The 26,959-nt window shown below is 46.9% G+C and overlaps 1 protein-coding gene across 1 annotated transcript in view; it reads left to right on the forward strand.

The window, feature by feature from the left end:
- cltrn (collectrin, amino acid transport regulator) overlaps nt 1-19,951 on the forward strand; it is a 36,969-nt gene extending 17,018 nt beyond the window's left edge. The window contains exons 4-6 of the mRNA XM_072584344.1: nt 6,988-7,098; nt 7,189-7,383; nt 19,328-19,951. Of these exons, the coding sequence (XP_072440445.1) occupies nt 6,988-7,098; nt 7,189-7,383; nt 19,328-19,481 (460 nt within the window). The 3' untranslated portion in view covers nt 19,482-19,951. The remainder of the gene's footprint in view (nt 1-6,987; nt 7,099-7,188; nt 7,384-19,327) is intronic.
- The last annotated feature ends 7,008 nt before the right edge of the window (nt 19,952-26,959 follow it).

Here is a 26,959-nt window from a genome sequence, read left to right on the forward strand (position 1 = left end):
AGTGGATTGGCCATGGGAAATGCAGAGTTATAAGGTGAGTCTGGGTGGGATGGTCTTCAGAGGGTCAGTGTGGGCTCGATGGGCTGAATGGCCTGCTTCCACACTGTACAGATTCTGTGAAATGCTTCTGAGGGTACAGAGGCTGGCGCTTCATTGTAGATTTGCAGGGAGCATTCATAAATGTATTGCCATGCAATGGTTACCCATCCTTAGCCTCATCCTAAGGGATGTGCCATTCTAAGGGAATACGACTCTCTCCCTAATACTGAACATCTTCTCGTTGTTCAATGTGGAAGCATCAGAGACAGCAAAACCTTCAAATGGTTGGCAATCACCACTTTTATTCTGTAACAGCAAAAAAATGTAGGAAATCCTAAACAAAGAGAAGGCTGTGCTAGCTTCCTTTTTTAATTCATTCATGATATGAGGGTGACTCCAGCACTTATTGCCCAGGGGGCAATTGAGGATAAACCACATTGCCATGGGTCTGGAGTCACATGTAGGCCAGATCAGGTCAAGATAGCAGTTTCCTTCCCTAAAGGACATTCATGAACCAGATCGGTTTTTCTAACGATGGTTTCACACTCATCAATAAACTACTAACTCCAGATTTATCTTATGGAATTCAAAGGCAGGATGCCATGGCAGGATTTGAACGCAGGTCCCCAGAACATTACATGGATCTCTGGATTAACAGTCTGGTGATAATACCCCCCAGGCTATCATCTTTTTTCTGTGGACAGGCAGAGACTGCTTGTCTTTCAAGAAGCATCACGTTTGCAGTTAATGAGTGACCAGAATATCCTGTTCACGTTCATTGGAGCCCCAGTGTCAATTAAGTCCCATCGTGTTCCTGCATTGGTCTAACATGCAGGTAGTGATGTTTTTCTGAATCAGTCTTCCTCCTTGGAAGACTACTCATGTTTTTTCTCTCTCTCTCTCTCTCTCTCTCTCAACTCTTCAGAACCTTTCACATCCCCTCTTTGCCTGTCCCTGCTGTCCGGAGCACTGCATGCTGGGATTGTGTGTAGCATTCTCCATCTGAGTTGCACCACGCAGCACCCCCGCAGCCCACTCCAGGCATCAGAACCTCATTGTTCTGGAGGTCCATCATCCCATTTCGTGATGCCCCACCAAAGAATGGTCTGCGTTGTGTCTGTGCTCGCCTTAGTCGGGGATTTCGGAATGGAGTCGTCGGCCCGTGGACGCAGAGAGTAAACCTTCACGCTCAAGAGTGCTGAGGGGTGTAGACCTCATGGACAGAGTGCTTGCCACATCAGCCGCTGGCTCATTGATGTGGCACGTTGCCACACAATAACATGCCCGCCTCCATTGACTGATCGTTGTGGAAACTGAAGGCAATGAGCTTTGAGGCTATGGCTGAGGGGACAGGGCACAAAAAGACAAGGCAGACATGCAGTCAGCTCACAATGTGGTTGAGTGCTAGGACAATGGGTGAGGAACCTTAAGTTTCAGCCAGGGTGTCTGGTAGCAGTATTAGAATGAAAGAAACACAGGCACTCGATAGTGCGGCATCGAAGGACAGAATTCTATTGGCAGTGGTTCGGGGCTGTGCCATGATGACGCTGAAAGGTAGGTATGCATCAGAGCCAACATTCATGGATATGGCTCTCTCAGGTGGTTGGCACCCCAAGTTAATGGGGACTGTTGACCAAGATGGAGGAACAAGCAGCTGGATTCCCGTCCCGGTTGGGAACTGTCACCATCTTGTTTCTCTCTCCAGCAGGGTGGAGAATGGGAAATTGCATCGAAATGAGGCAGTATTAGACATTATTGAGAGGTCCCCAGGTGCAATCAGGCCTGTCAGTGAGCTCCTGGCCTTGGCGCGCAGATCCTGGTTTTTTGCGGAATTGAACTTGGTTTCTCCTCAGAGTCAAGAATCTTAATTTTCACAAATGACCCGATCATCATGCAGGGGCTGCTGGGAAGCCTTCACCCAAACGTACCTCTCCAGCCGCATGGTGGTGGGGAGAGGGAGGGGGGTCACATGACTATGGCAGACAAGGAGGGCCATTTGTATGTGACTGCCTTTCAATCCAAACGAACTTGGTCTGTTTCTTCACAAAACGTGGACACAAAGAAGAAGGTTGCACGTTTGGCTGTGGCTGCATTTCTAGATGCTTACCCAACTCTTAATCTTTGGCCTTGTTTTACAAAGCTTCCTTTATAGTCCAGGAAAGATCAAGGCTGTTCTCTTATAATTTTAAGAGCTGTGTTGTTTTCAGAGCTGACTATGGTAATGAGCTAACGAGTAAGATTTAACTGGATGGCTAATTACCGTGTGCAGTGCAGCAGAAGTACGCACAAAGCAGGAAGCATTCATAGTTACTGCAAGTTGCAGTCAGAGCTGTGAGATAAACCTCTGTGAGACTCTCACATACACAGAGCCTCTTTTTCTACATTTGCACACGACAGAATTTGGGATGTTTCCAATCTGTATTCGCTCAACCTCAAACAATGCTGGCAAGAGAAAAGGAGCACAGTGTTAACTTAAACTGTTGTCAACCTTCAAACATTCGCCCCATTCCCAAAGTGAAAACAAAAATCCCTTGGATGCTCCTCCTGCTCAATGTAAGAAAATGCAACTGCAGAGTGTGGTGCATTACGCCGTTGTGTTTCACCAGTGTGCATCATGGAATGTCATTTGCAAGAGGTGAAATAGCATGGAAGTTGAAATAACTGCAGAGGGCCAGTATTCTGTCACTGAGTCACCCTTTATCGACATGTGCACTGTATGTGGGCTCTGACCAGCCAGCTCAGAGCCAGTCCCTAGTATGAGGAGACTCTCTGAATCCCCTGTCTATATCTGTCAGCCAGGGCTCCCTGATTGGCCCAGGTTTACAATCCCAATCAAGGATCTCATGGTCAATGAGATCCACCTCACCATTATTCCAATCACTGCATGCCTTCCCCTCCCCTAGGTTCGGCGATGTGGTCCTGTTCTTTCTCTTGTAGCTTCTCTTGGGACATTTTCACCCCAGGTCTGGATCCTCCGACTCTGACTCGGACATGGGCGACGTGTACCAGACTGTAGCCCGGCTCTTGCACCCAGAGCATCTTGGGAGAGTTTCCTCCTCTTCTTCTGGCAATAACAGCATCGATGCTGTATCCATCTTGGACTCTGAGGTTTACTCGATGGAGAGGGAGAACCCTCCGTTTCTGACAGGCCGTTCTGGCTATTCTGAGGGGATGGGTGCGTTTTGCTTCTGCCCCGTTTGTGAGGTAACAGCTTTCATGTGTTTGTTCAGGACCGCCTCACCTGTCCCAACTTTGTAAGTCACGGGACCTGACGCCATGTCGAACTCGCCTCGGAACCATACAGGGCCATTTCCACGGCTCCGAAACCAAATGTTGTCCTCTGAAGTAAAGCGTCTGTCTCGCTTCGAGGAAGCTTGTGTCTAGCACTGACATTCCTGCTGCCGTTTCAGAGATCTTTACAGGGAGGCTGGGTAAACGCACAAGGGAGAGGGGAACAGAGACTGGTGAGGTGAGTGAGGTCGGCAGGGAGGAAGCTCGAGTGGAACATATACACCACCATAGCCTATTTCAGTGCTGCCATTTTTAGCAGCTTTATCATCAGGTTCCTCAGGAGAGTTGTACGCCATTTTACTTAACATTTGTGCATTCATTCCTCTTTTCTCATTGAGTGGGGAGATTCGGTCTCATGCCTCACCAGTTGGCCACATGTGTGCGTTGTAAATCAGTTTAACAAGTGTTAATGACTGTGGTTTCTGGCCAGACTTTGCCCGACTAAGTGACAAGAGGTTAAGTGGGGGATGAGCTGAATATGCCTGATTCCTGCTAACAACAAGTGACCCCATGGCAGAAAGTGTTCCTGAAGCAGTTTCTATCAGGGCCAGTTAAGCTTAGAATCAGAGGAGCCAATAGAGAGGCCGTTCAGGTCTTTATATTTGTGTCAACTCTCCGAAAGAGCTCTCTGATCAATCCAGTCCCCTTAAAACAAGCTCCTCTCAAATTCCACTCCCCAGTGCAACACTATAGTTATAGTGAAGGTGGTTATAGCTTCTATTTCTCTGATGCTTTTGCTAAATGTTTGTTTTAAACACCGTGTGAACTGCGTAATAAGTAGAAGGGACCAGTTGAGTTCAAGGAAGTGGGCAAGTAGGATGATCCCAGTTGATCCCTTGAATCTGTTTTACCGTTGAAGTCACGGCTGATCTTTATTTTAACCTCACTTTGATTCAGTGCCCCTCAATACCCCTGCCTATTCACCTCTAAGGTAATGGTTTTGATTGAACTCCCAGCCCCTAACAGATTTTGGAATGAAAACAATTTGAAGGCGTGTTTTTTGACATCAAATTGAATCTCAAATGTTTAGGTTATTCCCTCCCCCACCACCTCTTCCTGTCTTCCCTCACCTTGTTCTGGACTACAATGGGAAATATTTCCTCTTTATCTACTCCAAAAACAAATCATCAGCCTAATCACCTCAATTAAATCACCCTTCAGCCTGCCATAAGCTGCCACACTCTCAGATTCAATGCATTTTTTTTCTCATGGCCTAACTCTTGCGGCTTCAGTATCACTCTGCTAAATCTCTGCTCCATTCTCTTCAATCAAATATATCTCTCCAGGGGTGCTGTACCTCAACTGAATGGTGTATTTTGTCTAATGAGAAATTTAGACAAAGGTAACATAATTTTCTCTCCTTTCGTATCCCTCTGTGTTTGACATAGAGTCATAGAGATGTACAGCATGGAAGCAGACCCTTCGGTCCAACCCGTCCACACCGACCAGATATCCCAACCCAATCTAGTCCCACCCGCCAGCACCCGGCCCATATCCCTCCAAACCCTCCCTATTCATATACCCATCCAAATGCCTCTTAAATGTTGCAATTGTACCAGCCTCCACCACATCCTCTGGCAGCTCATTCCATGCACACACCACCCTCTGTGTGAAAAAGTTGCCCCGTAGGCCCCTTTTATATCTTTCTCCTCTCACCCTAAACCTATGCCCTCTAGTTTTGGACTCCCCCACCCCAGGGAAAAGACTTTATCTATTTACCCTATCCCTCATGTCCCTCATGATTTTATAAACCTCTATAAGGTCACCTCTCACCCTCCGACACTCCAGGGAAAACAGCCCCAGCCTTTTCAGCCTCTCCCTGTAGCTTAGATCCTCCAACCCTGGCAACATCCTTGTAAATCTTTTCTGAACCCTTTCAAGTCTCACAACATCTTTCCGATAGGAAGGAGACTAGGATTGCATGCAACATTCCAAAAGTGGTTTGAATTGGTTTTTGCTGCTGAACTAACATTGATAATTATGTATCGGTACGTACTTTAGCAATGCTGCTAATTTAAATGTGTCTTCCTTGTCGGCAGGTATTTAGATGTGCACTTGTGATGCCAAGGCAGACAAGGTTATGGGCTGAGTGCTGGGAAATGGATGAGAATAGTTTGAAGGTTGGCTTTGACTCGTGTAGACCAAAGGCCTTTGTCTGTGTTGTGCAGCTCAATGATTCTAAGGCCTTGCCCCTTCCTAACCACATGCAACCCTGGGTTTAAGCAGTGCTGTCAAATGTAGGGCAGGCTGGCCCCTAAACTCTGGAATTCCCTCCCTAAATGGTAGTGAATGGGAAATTGTTGCTTCCCGCCAGATCTAAATGTGTTCCTTCAGCACCTATTTAGGATTAATTACCATCCTAAGACATCACCCCAACCCGAACACCACTCCCATCTCCTTATCTTGCAGATTGCTCCCTCTTGCCATCTTTTTCTAACCCTTTCATTCTGTTTTTCTGCTTGCGGACCTAAGAGAAATTTCTAATTTATCTGATTTCTTTTCCTTCAAGATGGCAGGCCCATTGGCTCCAAGCCTCCCGCATTCTTTATTTTGTTTTCTCTTCTCCTTGTCTTTATTTTCACTTACCTTCTGGTGTTCTGGAGAGAGAGAGAGAGAGGGAGAGAACAGCAACAGCAGTGGCATCATGGGGGGGCAGCCCTGCCTCCTGAATGATGTTCACTGGAGTTCCGGTGCAGGGTAGCAACTGTCGACCCAGTGCAGTGAGGCCTGGAGGTCCAGTATGTGGATCAACTGTAGGGCTGGTGCGGAGTCAGCTGGATGTCTGGTGTGTGGCTTGCCTGTAGGCCCGGTGCAGTGTCGGCTGGTGGTCTGGTGTGTGGATTGCCTGTAGGCCCAGTGCAGTGTCGGCTGGTGGTCTGGTGTGTGGATTGCCTGTAGGCCCAGTGCAGTGTCAGCTGGAGGTCCGTTGTGTGGATTATCTGTAGGCCTGGTGCAGGATCGGCTGGTGGTCTGGTGTGTGGATTATCTGTAGGCCCGATGCAAGATCAGCTGGAGGTCTGCTATGTGGATTGCCTGTAGGCCCGGTGCAGTGTCGACTGGAGGTCCGTTGTGCAGAGAAACGGCTGTGGGCCTGAGACCAACGTGGTCAGGGAGAACGTGAAGTGTCGGATCCTGGTATCTCTGGTGTCGAGAGCAGGAAGCCCGAGATTTCCCAGAGAGAGGGGCCAAAGCGGAGGAGATCGAGCCCTTGCACATAAGAAAGGCTATTGAACCTTTATTCCTTTATTAATCCACATACTAGGAAGTTAACTAACGGTAACTTTTAATTTTATTTCTTTATTTTTCTATTTGTACTAAGAAAAATGGCAAAGCTTTGTTTTTATCATTGTTTCTCGACGTTGCCACTTTTACCTACGTTTTGTACCAAGATACCTTCATACCTGAGATGGCACCTTGTTGGGTGATATTGTGCACTTGTCACTGCCCATCTGTACTTGAGTACATGTGACAATAAAGCTTAAAGCAAATTGAGTCCAATCAAATTAATGCGTGAATTGTACCTCTGGACTTCTCTCCTTCCAGCCGCTCTTATCCACCTCACAGCGTAAACAGGAGTTCATCATATTGTGGCTGAACTTGGAAGGGTAATGACTTGACAGAGTAATAAAGCTGTTGACTTGTTTATCACCTTGACAGCGTCTCCAATGTGCTCATATGTGTAGTAACAAAGAGGGTCTCGTTTTACTTTGTGGTGACAAATGAAACCTCAGGAGTCGTACGCAAGGATGAAGTGGAAAAGGCGATCAGGTATGGCTTCACATTGCAAAGTCAGAATCGACGGGGCGAAATCTCCTTCCAGTAATGACTGCAGCTGATGTTGTGCTTTCAACATTTCAGAATGGTCAGACCGCGGTTCAATGACGCCTTTTCCCTGGATGACAAGACGCTGGAATTTGTAGGGATTGAACCCACCTTCGTCCCACCCACTGAGCCAGCGGTGACAGTCTGGCTGATTGTATTTGGTGTCGTCATGGGCTTGATTGTGATCGGTTTGATTGTGAATATCATCACTGGTTACAAAGAGAAAAAGAAGTAAGTATTTCAATGAATCCTTTCTTTTGCTTTCTCTTTCCAGGGTTAAATTAGTGAGTTGAAAGAATGGACTGATTCTGCATCACGGTGGGACTTGAGTCCAATTCATAACAGCTCACTAAAATGGGCAAATGGCCTCCATTGACACTGTGTATTCTGTGAATCTGCAAATGCTATCTGACACCGGATGGCCTTGTCCCTGAGGGCACTTAAACCTTCTGCATCATACCACCATTGGGCAGCTAGACAAATGGGCTATTTCGGGGTGGCATGGTGGCTTAGTGGCTAGCACTGCTGTCTCACAGTGTCAGGGACCAGGGTTCAAACCCAACCTTGAGCGACTGTGTGAGGTTTGCATACCCTCCCCATCTTTACATGGGTTCCCTTCGGGTGCTGTGGTTTCCTCCCACAGTCCAACAATGTGCGGTTTAGGTGGATTGGCCACGCTGTAGGGTCCAGGCTAAATGGAGTGGTCATAGGAAATGCAGGGATCAGGCGGGGGGAGTGAGTCTGGGTGGGATGCTCTTCGGTGGATCAGATGGGCCGAATGGCCTGCTTCCACTCTGTTGGGATGCTATGACCTCTTGAAAAACATTTGACATGTCCTGGACATTTCAAAGTAACTGGTTCAAATTCACAGGACGCACTTCCATGGACAGGGGCCCCCAGTTGGAGGTTGCATGTAGAAAGAACTTACCGCGATGTTCAGGCATGTATTTCACCTTCAGCACAGAATTGCACTGGAGTGTCTCCAGCCTGGTAGAAAACTTAGCTCCCAGTTCTACAGAGCATGTGTTGTTTGAGGGGCTTGGAGGAATCTGTGAAGTCTGGACAATGCTGGTTTGAGTTGTTTTGATTCATTCACGGGATGAGGGCATCGCTGGCCAGGCAAGAGTTGCCCAGAGGGTAGTTAAGAGCCAACCGCATTGCTGTGGGTCTGGAGTCACATGTAGGCCAGAACGGGGAAGGATGGCAGTTCCCTTCCTTCAAGGGCATCAGTGAGTCAGCTGGGTTTTTCCTGACAATTGACAAAAGGGTCACGGTGATCATTCGACTCCGAATTGCAGATTTCCATCTCGTGCTTGAATTCAAATTCAGCCATCTGCCACTTCGGTCGATTGTTCTCTCATGTTCCCTTAGCCTTGACAGGAAAGTCAACAATACCCATTTTTTTAAAATCTAGAAATGAAATGGAACATGTTGAGTAGTTGGGTGGTGGAGAACTGGGGAAACCTTGTTCCGAAATCGTGGCCAGAATCAAGTGGGACTACAGCCTGGGTATTATCGAAAGACCGGAAGTACAGCGTGGGAAAGTGTGAGGCCGTGCACTTTGGTGGTTAGAAGAGAGGCATGAACGATTTTTTCAACGGGGACAAAAGCCTGAACTGCAAAGAGACTTGGGAGTTCTAGTCCAGGATTCTCTCAAGGTAAACTTGTAGGTTGAGCCGGTAGTGAGGAAGACAAATGCAATGATGGCGTTTATTTTGAGAGGGTTTGAATATAAAAGCAGGGATGTACTTCTGAGGTGCTATGAGGCTCTGGTCAGACCACATTCAGAGTACTGTGTCTTATAGTCTTACATGTGTGGTCCAGTGTTATCACCTGCAAATGAATAGGGTTGGAACAACCAAGAAGGCAGGATGGAATGAGCAGATATGTTGGTCGAGTTAGATTACTCAGTCCTGGTGAGGACAGAAAGCTGCCTTCCTTCTTTTCAACACCCTGTTGATCAATTGTAACAATGATTTCTATTTTTTTTAGCCCAGAGTTAAGTCAAAGTCAATTTTAAAATGTTGTTGAACTGGATCAACATGAAGGAGACAATTATAAAAGTTTCTTGAGTAAGAGGAATTATATTACCTACTAACCCTGAGAAAAGGAATAAAAACAAGGCATTAAACACACACACACCCACACACAGCCCCACACACACACCCACACACACACCCCACACACCCCCCCACACACCCCCTCACACACTCACACACACACCCACACACACCCCACACACACCCCCACACACACACCCCACACACAACCCCACACACCCCCTCACACACTCACACACACACCCACACACACACACCCTCACACACTCACACACACACACACCCCACACCCCCCCCCACACACACACACACATACACACACACACACCCCACACACACACACCCCACACACCCCCTCACACACTCACACACACACCCACACACACACACCCTCACACACTCACACACACACCCCACACACACACACCCCACACACACCCCACACACCCCCACACCCCCCCGACACACACACACACCCACACACACACCCCACACACTCCCCACACACACCCCACACACACAAACCCCACACACACCCCACACACCCCCACACCCCCCCGACACACACACACACCCACACACACACCCCACACACACACACCCCACACACTCCCCACACACACCCCCACACACACACCCCACACACACCCCACACACACACAACACACACAACCCCACACACATACCCCCCACACACACACCCAGACACACACCCAGACACACACCCCACACACACCACACACACCGCACACACACCCACACACACACCACACACACCCCTCCACACACACACCCACACACACACCCCCACACACACCCCCCCCACACACACACCCACACACAAACCCCACACACACCACACACAACCCCCCCACACACACACCCACACACACACCCACACACACACTCTACACACACCACACACACACCCCACACACACACCCCCACGCACACACACACCCACACACCCAACCCCACAAACACACACACACAACCCCACAAACATACACACACACACCCACAAACACCCCCCCACAAACACACCCCACACGCACCCCACACAAACACCCCACACACACACCCCACACACACCCCACACACACAACACACACACACCCACACACACCCCCCCACACACCACACACATCCCCCCCACACACACACACCCACACACACACCCAGACACACACCCCACACACACCACACACACCGCACACACACCCACTCACACACCACACACACCCCTCCACACACACACACCCCCACACACACACCCCCCACACACACACACCCACACACAAACCCCACACACACCACACACAACCCCCCCACACACACACCCACACACACACCCACACACACACTCTACACACACCACACACACCCCACACACACACCCCCACACACACCACACACACACCCACACACCCCCACACACAACCCCACAAACATACACACACACACCCACAAACACCCCCCACACACACACCCCACACGCACCCCACACACACCCCCACACACACACCCCACAGACACAGCCCACACACACACCACACACACACACCCCCACACACAACCCCACAAACATACACACACACCCCCACACACATACACCCCACGCACACCCCCACACAAACACCCACACACACACACACCCCCACATACACCCACCCCCACAAACACCACCCTCCACACACACCCCCGCACACACTCCCACACACACCCACGCGCACACACACAAACACACCCCCACACACACACTCCACACACACACCCCACACTCAACCCAAACACACACCACACACACCCCACACACACCCCCACACACACCCCACACACACACCCCACACACAACCCCCACACACACACCCACCCCACACACACACCCCACGCACACCCCACACACACCCCCCACACACACACCCACACACACACCCCCATAGACACACAAACCCACACACACACCCACACACACAACACACACATGACTCACACACCACACACACCTCCACACACAACCCCACATACACACCCCACACACACCACACACACCACAGACATCCCCACACACACCACACACACACACCCCCACACACACCCCACACACACACCACACACATCCCACCACACACACACACACACCCACACACACCCCCCACACACCCACACACACACCACACAACCCCCCCCACACACACACCCACACACACACCACACACACCCCCACACACACCCCCCCTACACACATAAACACACCACACACATGACTCACACACCACACCCTCCCCAAACACACACCCACACACCCCCCCACACACAACCCCACACACACACCCCATGCACACACACCCACACACACACCACACACACACACCCCACACACACCACACACACCCGACACACACTCACACACACCCCCACACACACACCCACACACACACCCACACACACCACACACACACCCCACACACCCCCATACACACCACACACCCCCCCACACACCCATGCACACACACCCCACACACATGCACACACACACCCCCCACACACACCCATGCACACACACCCCACACATACCCCCCACACACACACCCCACACACATACATACGCACACCCCCACACACACATGCACACACACATACACATACACTCTCACACACACACAGATACACACACACCTCACACACACACCCCACACACTCAGACATACACACACATGTACCTACAAACACATGCACCCACACACACCTCCCACACACACACAGACACACACACATGCACGCACACACACACACCCCACACACTCAGACACGCACACACGTACCTACAAACACATGCACCCACACACACCTCACACACACCACACACACACAGACACACACACATGCACGCACACACACACACCCCACACACTCCCCACACAAACACCCCACACACACACACACACACACACACACACTAGTAATAAGTGCTTTGGGGAGGGTCAAGAGGATGAATGCTATACAGTTTAAACATCCTTAGATTTTGGGATGTATCAGGTTTTTAACCTGGGACCATGGTGGTCTGATTGTTGTGTGGTATCCTCAGCAGTGGCAAAGCTTCTTGGGAATTGGTTATTTCCCCAATTCACCAGGTTCTGTTTAAACTGAGAAACATAGAAAAGTCAGTGCAGGCGTAGGCCGTTCAGCCCTTCGAGCTTGCATCACCATTCAATATGATCATGGCTGATAGTTTCGAAGAGAGATTAGCAGAGGAACGAGACAATCTTCCAGTTCTTGCTTACAAATACATTCTCTTTCTCTCTGCTCTGCTTTTCAAAGGCAACTGTTGAAATAGAAACTGGTGTGTATTCCTGAGTCTGGTTCCATTGTCTTTTCAAGCTGCCAGTGTGCTTCTTCTCTGGAGTGAGCCTGCAGAATGAAAGAGAGAGAGAGATAGAGTTCTTAGTTATTGAAGCTTGAGATATGATTATCTACACAGCCCATGTCAAAATATCAGGGAGAATGTCAATATTTAGCGACAAATCCAGGAACTCGGCTACCTGCCCCATGCTGGATGGCTGATAATAGTCCATTTTGAGCAATTAGAAATTGGCAATACATTGCTGGCCCAGATACCAAGTCAACATCATGTGAACAAATAAAACAAGGGAGTGCTGGGGGTGGCAATTTGGCCAATATCCCTTCTGCCCTATACATTGTGCATGATGCTTTATACCAAGAGTGGATCTTTATCCTTCTATCACTGAACTATCGCTGGAACAAATCATTTGAAATTGAACCCAATAGCCGTTAAATGCTTTTCTATGTGGGAAATAATGAGAATTGCAAGTGTTAGTTCAGAAACCTCGGCCTTCATAGCAAAAAAGGAAGGTCCTTACACCTGAGTGTACACTCTTTGACTGTGCTGTTATAATATGCTGACTCTCCGACTCGTGCTATAATGTTATTTGTCAATGAATTAATCCCAGCAACCATAAACTTTGCCTGCTGTTGCAAATGACATTATTCACTTATCTATTTTTAAACTTTGGAGTGTGTTGCGAACCTTGTTACCATGACAATACTGATCCTATACAGAATGTTCGAGCTCAGACTGATAGGATAGAGAACGTCTTTCCTGGTATTAAGGTTTCCGAGCTTTGCTGACCTTTGACCTTGTGGTCCGAGTTGCTCCAAATGTAGCACCAATTAAAGGTGGCAGATCCTTGCTTTGTACTACACTGTAAAAGTGACAAATGCTTGCATTTATACGGTGCATTACTTGTAATAAAAATGTTACAGGGCATTTTCTGGGATGTTATGGAGCGAAATTAGGCATCAAGCCAGTCAAGGAGGTATTTAGGCAAATGGCCAAATCTTTGTCAAAGGGGGAGTCTTTAAGGAGTGTTCTACATGCTGGGAGATCGAGAGGCTGAGAGGTTCCAGGATTTGGGGCCTAGCCAACTTGAAGGCATTGCTCGATTAAAACTGGGCTACTCCAGATTAGAGGGACAGAACTACAGCCGAAAGGTGTTACAGGAGACCGCAAAGAAGAAGAGGTTTATAAACAAGGATGAGATTTTTAAAATCAAAGTGGCATCTGGCTGAGTGCCAGCGTAGGTCGGTGAGAGAAGAGATGGTCGATAAGTGGGATTTTAGCATCACTAAGGATAGGGGCTTCAAGTTTTCGATATTCTCAAGTTTACAGAAAGAAGGAAATGGGACAGAAGTGTCAAGCAACGAAGCACAGGGCGTGGTAAACAAAGCATGGGGAAGGAGCTCATTAACAGATTGGCCAAAGCATGGAGCAAACAGGGAGCAGGGGTTTGTGTAGGTTTTACCAAAGAGTGAATTGGCAGACTTGGTGATGGCACGGTTATGTGCTGGAGGCCAAGCTAACTTTTAATCTCTCCCAATTGTGCTCAATTAAAGAGAAATGCGAACACGGTGATTTTCACAAAGACCCGAGTCAAGGCTGCTCTCAAAGAACCCCCTCATGACTGGTGTGAGAGATGGCAACAAAGTGAGTTTTGGAACACAGTACCTTTACTCTGGTCAGACCGCGCTCACTTTTAACACAGAGGGGCAAAGATGGAAAATGTGACTTTCCCATAACTTCAGGAGAAAGCTGACATGATAATCGCACAGCATGGCAGACCTACACGAACTGGATGTTGGGAATTGTGTAAAACAAAGGAGTGCAGAAAGGTCATCCACTTTTTGTCAGAATTTACAAATTCTCTACATCTGCAAACTGACATGAATCATAGAATCCTGACAGTTGCAGAAGCAGGACATTTCGCCCATCGAGTCCACACCAACCCTCTGAAGACCAGCCCTCCCACGTTCATCCCCTTACCATATCCCTGTCATCCTGCATTTCTCATAGCTAATGCACTTAGCCTGCATGTCCTTGGATACTATGGGGCAACTTAGCGTGGCCAATTCACCTAACCTGCACACTTTTGGACTGTGGGAGGAAACCCATTCAGACACAGGGAGAATGTGCAAACTCCACACAGACAGTCACCCAAGGCTGGGATCGAACTCAGGGCCCTGGTGCTGTGAGGCAGCAGTGCTAACCACTGTGCCGACGTGAAATCAACATAAACCCTTTCAAAGAGAAAAAAAGGTCCTTGCTCCTTAACAGTGATCAGATAAAACCCCAACTGCGTAATTCAACCCAGTCGTGTCACAGGTGATGCTTTCATGTCTTGAGCTCAGCAATGTAGGGACTCTGATAATCTCTCCAGTGTTTGTGATGAATTGGTGCCAATGCTGAGCCCTTGATTTGTTTTTATTGTGGTTCAACGTGTAGGTTTATCGGTTGTTAAAAAGCTGAACGATGATAACACGTGAATACCAGATTTTATAGGATGTTCAGGCACTGGGTCGAGAGTCCAAAAGCAAACGTACAGTTTTAAATCGACTGTGCAGTTCTGGGTTAGCAAAACCATGGGGACAATGCCGAGTCATCGTGACAAAGGACAAACCTCTTTGTGAAACGGCAGTGGCACCTTCTGATCAATAACTCAGTAAGTGTTCTGCTAGTCCTTGAAACTCCAGTTCATGCAATTATAGAAAAGAAGGCCATTCGGCCCCTTGGGCTTATGGGAGGAACAGTGATGTAGAAGAATGTCTTCCCCCTCCCCTTCTGCAGTTAGGAAGGTTGGATGCAAATCGGATGATAAAGTGAGGCCTGCAGATGCTGGATCAGAGTTGAGAGTGTGGTGCTGGAAAAGCACAACTGGTCAGGCAGCATCCGAGGAGCTGGAGAATCGATGTTTCGGGCAGAACCCCTCAAAACTCTGTCTGCAAATCACCCAGCTTTAAAAAGGTCGCTCAGCATTGATATCACAGTGTGGGCCAGCTTAACACAGAGGTTGAAAGGATCAAACAAAGTAACTTTGATAGGTAGAGATAAGAGCATCACAAAGGTGGCACAGTGGCTCAGTGGTTAGCACTGCTGCCTCACAGTGCCAGGGCCCTGGGTTCAAATCCAGTTTCAGACAACCGTCTGTGTGGAGTTTGTACATTCCCCCCGTGTCTGCGTGGGTTTCCTCCGGGAGCTCTGGTTTCCTCCCACAGTCCAGAGATGTGCAGGTCAGGTGAATTGGCCATGCTAAGTTGCTCATAGTGTCCAGGGATGTGTAGGTTTGGTGGATTGGCCGTAGGAAGTGTAGGGTTACAGAGATAAGAGAAGGGTGGGGGGGAGGTTGATCTGGGTGTGATGCTGTTTGGAGGATCAGTGTTGACTGAATTACCTGCACGGATTCTATATGATGCTCTTAGAGAGACCATCCTTTTGGATGAGTTCAACAATTCACTTCCTGCAGGAGTGAGAACTCGTGGCTGAGCAGAGAGTTAAGACTGCAGGATTAGAATCATTAAATCCCTCCAGCATGGAAACAGGCCCTTCGGCCCAACAAGTCAACACCACCCCTTCAAAGAGTAACCCACCTAGACCCATTCCCCTACCATATTACTTCACATTTCCCCTGACTAATGGACCTAACCTACTCACCCCTGGACACTATGATGCAATTTAGCGTGACCAACTCGCCTAACCTACACATCTTTGGATTGTGAGAGGAAGCCGGAGCAAACCCATGCAGACACAGAGAGAATGTACAAGCAGAGAGTCACCCAAGGCTAGGATCGAACTCGGGTCCCTGGCATTGGGAAGCAGCAGTGCTAACCACTGAGCCATGGAAACAGACCCTTCAGCTCAATACATCATGTCAACCAGGTTTCCCAAACTAACGTAGACCCTTTTGCCTGCATTTGGCACATATCCCCATCCATGTCCTCCACTCACCATCCCAGTGTTTTTCTTAAACCACCAACAGAGTGACTTCAAGTGTTCTACTTTATAACAGTGAAAACACCTGAATTCTTCTACTGCACTTCCCCCTCGTACCCAGGAGGGGGAAATGGTTGATGATTATGAGTTGGTTTGTAAATCGAAGTTCGGTTCTGACGTCAGTTTCAATCTGTGAGGTATAGAAATCGGGGTGAAGAGAAATCATCAGGTGGTAAGGGAAAGTTTACCACAGGATGAAAAGGAAACCCATGAGGGGGAAGGAGCAGGAACAGAATTCAGGTGTTTTCACTGTAATGAAGTGGGACATGTGAAGTCACTGTGTTGGTGGTTTAAGAAAAACACTGGGAAGATGAGTGGAGGGAATGGATGAGGATACGGGCCAAATGCAGGCAAAAGGGTCTACGTTAGTTTGGGAGCCCTGGTTGGCATGGACGAGTTGTGCCAAAGGGTCTGTTTCCATGCTGCATGACTCAGTGCTAGGCCCTGCTGGGACCCGCAGTCATCTCACGAAGCACGGATTCCAGAGGGAGGGTGACTCCGGGAGCTTCAGCTGGGAAAGGGTCTTATGGAATGTCAGGAAGTTTGGTGAGCGGTGGGGGAGGGGAATAGGTGCAGTGTGTCAGGTTCTGGAGAGCAGAGAGGAGGCACAATGGGTCAGGTTGCCAACTTGGGTAGGTGCACACCACGCACCACCAAGTAACACCAGCCCCTTACCACTTTCACTCAGCAGCGCTGGGGAGGAAAAGGACTTTCGGTACTCTAAGGTGAGGACCACCAGCTGCCCACAAAGCTGCAGTTCCTTATTATTTGTGTCATTCAGCGAATCACTTCTGTAAACTGTTCAAGGACCCAGTGCCCAGCTTTGCTCACTGTTGTGCAGCTAAGGCTTGTTCACAGTGCTTTGTGAAGGTTTAATATCATCTTGTTGACTTTACCCCATGCTTCTGTTAACAAAGCCTAGCTTTTTATAATAGTCCTTTCGATTGAAGACAACTGCAGCATGTCTTTTTGCTCCAGTACCCCCATTTAAAGTACTTTCCACTGTGTAAAGTATTTTTAAATGATGCTCTATATCCTTGAGTATGGTAAGCCGATTATATGACACTTAGTAAAATGACTTGTGAATATCCACCTGTAAAGCATCAGCTGAATGAATCTCTCTAGCGTCAAATAATGTTGATCTTGTGAATGTTGTTCTAGCTTTGTGCCCCTCTTGTACAGCCACAGCCTTGTATGCCTCACTCTGTCTGAGCACCCTATGCTCTGCCTGTCCTTGTTTGTTATGCTCTGCCTGTCCAAAGCTTTTCACCGTACCTAGGTACACGTGACTACAATAAATCAAATCAAATCAAATCAATCTCATCACGTCCAATAAGCCTGTTTGTTCCTTCATGAAAATCTTATTCAAGTTCAAAGTCTATACTGACTCATTTTTATGAGTTTCTCCAAGGCAGACTGGTCTGTAGTTGTTGGGTTTTTCTCTCCACCTCAGAGAGAGCAGTACAATTTACTCGTCCCCTAACGCTACTCCCATTTCTAAAGAGGATAGGAATATTGTGGACGGAGCCACTGCAATTTTTATCCTTACTTTCCCAGTAGTCAGGGATACCTCCCATTCAGCTTGGATGATGTCACCATCGTCAACGCTGCCAATCTTTGGAAGCATCTCTCTTTGTCTTTTGGTATCTTATCTAACACTATGACAACCTTTCATGAAGAGAGATGGTGAGTGTTAATTTGCCAAAGCCTCAGCCATATCATCTGCCACCACCAGAAATGCCGATTTTCTTGGTCCCTGTAGGATTTGACATTTTCTTCAATTACTCGCTCCCTAAGGTCATCACTCCCATAATAATCAAATCAATGCACTGTCGGCATGGGGGAAACCAGAACCCTGCAAGTCTTTCCCAACCTCAGGTTGTGATTAAATTCCACTGTATCAATTAAATCGTAAGAGGAATGACTGTAGTGACTGGAATGAGGTCGGCAAGGTGGATATCATAGAATACAAGTTCCCTAATTGGGGCTGTTCACCTGGTCCAATCAGGGAGCCCTGGCTGACAGATAGAAACAAGACTGTTCCCCAGGACCTCCACCACTGCTGCTGTTGGCTGAGGCCCACCTCCACTACTGCTGCCTGGGACTTGCCTTGGGGCCCCTCCCCAGGACCTCCACCACTGCTGCTGCTGTTGCTTGAGGCCCACCTCCACTGCTGCTAAAAAAGAAGAAAAAAAAAGAAACAAGAGTGTTCACTGGCCACTCAAGTGTCTCCATTCTTCCTGGTGCTGAAGCTGAATAAAGGTTCATGCACCTTGTGTTTTTCACTGTGTCTCACACCTGCACACACACACACATCATGGGTGCTGGGGGAAAAATAAACACTAAAAAAAAGGAGTGTCAGAGATGCTATTCACTCTGAGAGCTGGCTCTGAGGGAGCTGGATCAGTGTCAACTCCTATGCACAAGAAAAAAGTGAAAAAGAAAAAGAGAAAAAAAGAAAAAAATAATAAACAGGAGGATTAGGGGTTTTGTTCACTCTGAGAGCCAGCTCTGAGCTTGCTGGGTCGGCATCACATACAATGCATGTGTAAATAAAAGATGACTTGGTGACAGAATTCTGGCCTCGATTTCAAAGAAAACTTGCAAATATTGTATTGCAAGCTTGGTGGGCCCTCAAGACTGGTGTTAAAGAGGCTTGAAATAAGGTTTGACAGCAACAATTGACAGATTTGAACCCAGACTTCAGACATGCCCAAACCGGTTATCACACTGTGTCATATCTCACTGTGATGTGTCTCATCTCTTGCAGGAGAGCACGAGACTCTGAAGGGGGAGGGGAAGAAAATGAAGACAAAACCCTCAAAGGCATCGAGAATGGGATTTACTGTAATTCACTGGCTGGGGACAAAGGCCAGAAAAATGAAGCTTTCTGTCAGGATGATGACAAATTAACACAGCTATGAGAGACAACTCTTATTACAGTCAGTTTAAAATATCTGCACAGGCTGTGGCTGCCATACTCATCATCACCGAAATGAGTCTTCTTTGTAAGAGTTCTGAGTAGTAAATTTAAATCAGCTCTGTTGTAATTTTTTTTTCCCTTTCCTGATAGTTTATGCTAGTTTGTTTGTGCTAAACGGATTGCGGAGTGATGAAAATATCAAAGGGGCTCCATCACAGCAACTTTGGAGTCATCAGATTGGGTGTGATAATATGATCCCTTCTTCACTAATGGTTGTTGCATTGGGGACACGCTGCTGTAGTGAGTGAGTACCTCTTTAATGAACACTGTAACATCATAAGGATGACTGAATGAAAAAATGCCATTCAAATGAGGAAACACCTTCCACCTCTGTAAGGCTGCTCTTATCTAATTAATATATTATGTATCAAAACATGGTTTCACTATGGGACCAAATAAATCACAAGTTTACAAAAACTCGTTGCAGTAGTCATTATTAGTAAGTCATGCATTAAGATTTACCTTCCCTAACGAATACACTACAATTTTATTCTTTTGTCAGTGGTCATAGAATCACTCCAGTATGGAAACAGGCCCCTTGGCCCAACAAGTCCACACCGACCTTCTGACGAGTATCCCACCCAGACCTATTCCACTGCCCTATTACTCTACATTTCCCATGACTAATGCACCTAACCTACGCAGCTCTGAGCACTGGAGAACTTAGCATGGCCAATTCACTGAACCTGCACATCTTTACACTGTGGAAACCCCAGAGCACCTGGAGGAAAACCCACGCAAACACGGGGAGAATGTGCAAACTCCACACAGACAGTCACCTGAGGCTGCGATCGAGCCCAGGTCCCTGGCGCTGGGAGGCAGCAGTGACTGGGATCTCTTAGTAACAGGAGATTGGATGGGGAGGAATTTGTTATGTGTGTCCAACGGGGGAAGGGGGAATATTCAGGAATGAGCCCAGCCAGATCATTGAAGTTTGAGTAGGGGCACATTTCGGGAAAAGTGACCATAATTCTGGATGTCCTTAATTACGTATAGATGAAGATAAGTGCAGCACTTGGGTGAAATTTGTAAACGGGGTGAAGGTTAGCAACCACAATATTAGGCCAGAACTGAGGGATGTAGAATAGCAGACAGTTGGTTGAAGGTAAATCCACAACTGGCATGTGGGAATCCTTTCAAGGCAAGTTGAATAGAGTTCGGGACCAGCATAGTCCTGTGGGAATGTAGGATAAGGATGGCAAGATTCGGGAACCTTGGATAACAAGAGAAATTGTGAGCATAGTCCAAAAGAAAAAGGAGGCATATGTAAGGCTAGGGAAGCTGAGGACAAACAGAACCCTCAAAGAGTGAAAGGAAAGCAGGGGAAACAATCTTTGATGAGGAGTTAGGAGGGCTAGCAGCGCATATGAAAAGCCCTTGGCAAACAGGATTAAGGAAAATCCCAAGGAATCTTGTCTGCAAAGAGCAGTAGGGTAACCAGCGAAAGAAGAGGTCCACTCAAGGACAAAGTAAGGAACTTATCCATGGAGTTAGAGGAAGAGGGGGAGGTCCTTAATGGTGAGGTCCATCAGTATCCACAAAGGAAAAGGATATGATGGATGATAACTCTCGAAAAGGGCATGTTGATAGTCTAGGGCATGCCAATATAAAAAAGGAGGAGGTGTTGGAAAGCATGAAGGTAGACACAACCCCAGGACCTGATGGGATCTATCCCCAGAACGCTGAAGAGGCAAAGGAGGAAATTATTGGGGCTTTGCATGAAATCTTTCTATCTTCTTTCATGACAGGAGGGGTCCCAGGAGATTGGAGAATAGCCAAAGTTGTTCCTTTGTTTAAAAAGGGCAGCAGGGATAATCCAGGAAATTACAGGCCGGTGAGTTTTACATTAGCAAAAGGGAAATTATTGGAGGAGATTCTTAGGAACAGGATGTACTCACAGTTGGTAAATATAGAATCATCAACGCTGTGCAGTATGGCTACGCGCAGGAGAGGTCTCGTCTCACAAACCTGATTGAGTTTTTTGAGAAAGTGATAAAGATAATTGATGAGGGCAGTGTAGTGGAATTTGTCTACATGGACTTTAGTAAGGCCTTTGATGGCAGACTGATACAAAAGGTGAAGTCACATTGGATTCACAATGGTAAGGTGGATAGAGAACTGGCTTGGTCATAAAAGAGGGAAAGTAGGGTGTTTTTCTGACTGGAGATCTCTGGCTGGTGGTGTTCCACAGGGATCAGTGCTGGGACTCCTGTTTGTGGTATATATAAATATAAATGATTTGGAGGAGAATATTGGGGGCTTGATTAGTAACTTTATGGACAACAGAAAGATTGGGGGAGCTGTGGATAGTGAGGAGGATTCCCTGAGTTTATAACAGGATGTAGATAGGCTAGAGACTTGGATGAAGAAATGACAGATGGAATTTAATCTGGACAAATGCGAGGTGATGCATCTTGGAAGGTCTAATGCAGGAGGCAAATATACAGTAAATGGCAGAATCCTCAACTTAATCAACATACAGAGGGATCTAACGGTTCCCTGACAGTTCCCACACAAGTGGATAAGGTAGTCGTGAAGGGATATGGCATGCTTGCCTTCATTATTCGGGACATAGAGTGTCAAAATTGACTAGTCATGTTGCAGCTGTATAGACCTTCAGTTAGGCCATATTTGGAATATTGTGTACAGTTCCAGTTGCCACACTACCAGAAGGATGTGGAGGCTTTGGACAGGGTACAGTAATGGTTCGCCAGGATGTTGCTTGGTTTGGAAGGCATGAACTATGAGGAGAGATTGGACAAAGTTGATTTGTTTTCACTTGAATGTCAGAGTCTGAGGGGTGACCTGGAAGAAGATAACTTTGACTGTGAGGACTAAAATGTTCAGTCCTTTCCACCATTACCCATCAGGTATGCCCCCCCCCCCAATTGTTGTTCGCCCACACCAATTAATCATCCCGTCACCTGGAACCTTCTTCGTTTTCCACAGATTTCTTGCATATCTTTTTTGACTTTCTTACCTTGCCTCCTGAATCCCTAGCTACTGAATTCCCAATGCCCCTCCTGAACTCTCAGCCTACCAGCTCCGTTCCATCATCCTCAATGGACCACATCCATGTAACCGCTATAACATCACATTCAACTCCTCTCTACCCACCTCTCTGAACTGAGTACACATTCTCCTAGGCAACACCAACAGACAGATCCCCAGGCATAAACAAACCATAGAAATAGCCTTACTCCAGACACCCTGCTTTTGGTAACAGCCCCTTCCCAAATATATTGAAACATGCTTCAATGTCCATGTATCCCCCCTTTCCCTGGCAGTGCCCCATCCTGCCATAGACAATACCCCACTCTTGCCCAGCCATTGCTCCCCTCTGCCACTTTTGCTCCAGTTACTGAGGAGGTTGGTATTCTGAGGGTCACAAACTCAATATACAGGCTGTACTCCAGTATGAGAAAGTGAGGACTGCAGATGCTGGAGGTAAGTGTCGAAGTGTGGCACTGGAAAAGAACAGTTGGTCAGGCAGCATCCGAGGAGCAGGACAGTTAACGTTTCGGACTATAAACCCTTCATCAGCAATTGGAGGTGACCAGGGGGGAAACGAGATGAGAGATAAATGGGAAGAGGGGGATGAGACTGTAGGGAAGGTGGTTTGGAAGGCGATAAGTAGTTGCAGGTGGGGGGGGGGGGGGGGGGGGGGGGGTGAGCGGATAGGTGGGAAGGAAAATGGACAAGTGGGATAGTTCAAGAGAGTGGTGCCGAGTTGGACAGTGGGATCTAGGATAAGGTGGGGGGAGTTGCGGAGGGAATGGTCTCTGCAGAATGCTATTAGGGGTGAGGAGGGGAATATATCTCTGGTGGTGGGATCTATTTGTAGGTGGCGGGAATGGTGACGAATGATGCATTGTATTGGAGATTCGTGGGGTGGAAGGTGAGGATACCGATATCCTCATACAGGGTCATTCACTAGTACAGTGGCGTAGACATTCAGACTAGAGCAACTGTGGTCAGGAGACTGAGTCGTGAGAGGAGCAAGGATGTGAATGAACGATAGAACAGTAAAATAAAGCAAACGTTGAATACAGAGAAAACAAGGACTAGCAGCGTACAGGGCTGGAGTACAAAAATAGATGGGTACACATTGTCAAAAAAGACAGGTGGACGAACACTACATCTGAATGCACAGAGCGTTTACAATGAGGTGGGTGAATTAACAGCACAAATAGCTGTAATTGGGCACAATATGATTGCGATGAGGGGACATGGCTGCAGAATGATCAAGGTTGGAAACTGAACATCTAGGAATATTCAATCTTCCAGAAGGCCAGGTAACATGAGAAAGGAGGTACAATGGCACTGAAGGATGGAATCGTGAGAAGGGAAATCGGCACAGAAAAACTAAACATGGAATCAGTCTGAGAGGAGCTACGATCAACAAAAAGGTGGAAAACATCAGTAGAAATTATCTATAAGCCTCCAAACAGACATAGTGAGTTTTAGGTAGCATTAAACAGGAAATTAGAAATACACTTGACAGTGCTACAGTAATCTGTCAGTCGCATGTAAGCTGAGCAAACCACATCATCAATAAAACTGTACCAGATAAATATCTGGAGGATATACAAGGTCGATTTTTAATCCAGTACCCAGACAGACTGTCCTAGATTTGGTCTCATGCAGCGGGAGAGGATGAGTTAATCTCCCTGTGAGACTTTCTTTAGGAAAGGTGTGGTGGCAATATGGCAGAATTCTTAATGGGATGAAAATGAATTAGTCCAATGCAAAACTAGCGTCTTAGTCCTGAGCAAAGGAAATTACGACAGCATCTGGGGTGAGTTGGCTGCAATAGATTGGGTAACTTTACTAAAAGACACGGACATGGAAAAGCATTGATTAATAGTTAAGGAACTAATGGATACATTGCAGCAGTTAAATATTCCTTTTGGGTGAAAGAACACAGCAGGAAAATTGCCCCAATCAAGAATAACATAACAAATTAAGGATAGTATTAGATCCAAAGAAGCATATATATTGACAGTCTATGACCTTGATGTATTATCGCTGGACTGTTAATCCTGAGACCCAGGTTCGAATTCCCCTCCACCATCCATACCCCCATCTCCTGCCCCAGGGCAGATGGAAGAATTTCAATTCAATAAAAATCTGGAATTCAGAGTCTAATGATGACCATGAATCTATTGTCAGGAAAACCCACCAGGTTCACTAATGGAAACTGCCATCCTTACCTGGTCTGGCCTACATGTGATTCCAGACCCACAGCAATAAAGTTGACTCTTAACTGCCCTCTGGGCAATTATAGGTGGACAATAAATGCTTCCCACATCCCACAAGTGAATTAATAAAAAATAAAGTTTCTCAAAAGATTTGGAAGCCTAAGACTCAGGAGCTGTCTAGAATTCAACAAAGGAGGACCAGCAAGATCATCAGTTTGGGAAATGTGGAGTATGAGAGTAAGGAACACTAAAGTGGACTGTAAGAGCTTCTACAGATATGTAAAAAGGAAAGAGAAAGTATACTTACCAAAGACAAGTGTAGGCCCTTGCAGTTCTAAAGTAATGGCATTAATAATGGGGAACAAGAGTTGGCAGCGCTTTGTTATTCTGTCTTTACAGAATAAGACATAAACACTTCCCAGAAATGAAAGGGATGCAAAGATCTTTTGGGAAGGAGGAATTGAAGGAAATTCGTATTAATATTAAAAATGCTGGAGAGATTAATGGGGCTGAGAGTTAAGAAGTCCCCAGGACTTTGTAATAAACATCCCAGGGACTAAAGTGGGGAGAAGGGAAGGCATGGAAAATCTGTTGGAAACTATCATAAAGGACGTGATAATAAGAAAATGAGAAAATATTAGCAGGATCAAGACAACGATAACATGGATTAATGAAAGGGAACTCATGGCTGGCAAACCTTCTTGAGACTTTGGGAGATATAACTAACAGGGGGCAAACCTGTGGATCGTGGTGTATTTGATTTCCACAAAGCTTTTGATGAAATTTGACATGGGAGGTTCACACTCCAAGCTCATGGCATTAGTGGTAATGTACTGACATGAATTGAAAATTGGTTAGCAGTCAGGAGACAGAGAGTAGGAATAACAGGGTTGTTCTCAGCGTGGAATGGGGGGGCAAGTGAAGTAGCAGACAGGTCAGTATTTGGGTCTTAAAAAGTCACAATTATATCAACAACTTGGATAAGGGAATCGAAAGTAAGATTTCCAAGTTTGCTGGTGACACAAGACCCAGCGTGATTGTAAGTGCTGAGGAAGATGTGAGGAGACTTCAGGCTGATTAGGTAACTTGAGTGAGTGGGGCAAACACATGACAGGTACTGTATAAAGAGGAGAAGTATGACATTGTCCACTCCAGTGGAATAACATAATCGGGAATGTTTCTCCTGCTGATGAGAATCTGAAGTTTGGGTTATGATGGGATTAATTTCCTCCTGGATGCTCTGGGATGGGAAGAGCATGCCGATGGTAATCCTCTCACAAGTCCTGTACATGTTAATTCCAAGCTCTGGAAGTGCTACATTATTAAAATTAGGACAGATTGTTCCCTCCATTTGTCTTTGAAAAAAAAAACAGACTTATCTAAAATTAACAACCATTAGATTTACAAAGTGCTTTCCAGCCAATGAAGTCTTATTGAGGTACTGTCATTGCTGGGAAGTAGGAAATGTAGCCATGCACAGCAAGCTCTCACAAGCAGCAATGTGATAACAATGAGATTATCTTTGTTTATGTTGATTGAGAAATAGACATTAGCCACAACACTGAGCTACAACTGCTTTACTCTTTTAAAAAAAAAGCACCATAAGTCCTATTGCGACCATGAGAGGCGGCAGATGGGAGGTCAATTTAACGTCCCATCTGAAAGATGGCACCTCCTATGAAGTAGCACTCTATCAGTACTGCATTGGGATGCCTGCCTGGGTTTCAGAGCTGATGTACTCAAGTGAGATGTGAACCTGGGAGAGGAGAGTGCCCCAATTAAGGGCGTGACTGATATATGACTAACCTAGGCAGAAACTCAGATAACACAGGATATCTCTGTGCCCTCTTTAATGAGATAGAGCCGTGGCTTGTTTTATAACCTTGATAAGGGCTGATTTGTTTGGATAAAGAATCATCTCATCAGCATTAGCCCTCTCTTTTCCCAGTATTCGGTCTATGCATGGACAAATTCCATTTTGAGGATACATTTGGGCCCCCCTCCTAATGGTCTTTCCTTGTGCTCCCATTCCTCCATGTGGTATAATCCACCCACAGGGAGCTTAGCTGTGGATTTTCCCAGTGTGAAATATCACCAACAGGCCAGCCATCTCCACAGTGTGGTAACATGTCTGTTCAACTGTGGATGGGGATACTGGCATTGGAGGGAACTGAAGATAAACCTGTGAAGTAGTGTCAAGGGAGAAAGCAAGAGGGAG

The sequence above is a fragment of the Chiloscyllium punctatum genome, chromosome 15 (genome assembly GCF_047496795.1).
Source record: "Chiloscyllium punctatum isolate Juve2018m chromosome 15, sChiPun1.3, whole genome shotgun sequence".
Classification (NCBI taxonomy): Eukaryota; Metazoa; Chordata; class Chondrichthyes; order Orectolobiformes; family Hemiscylliidae; genus Chiloscyllium; species Chiloscyllium punctatum.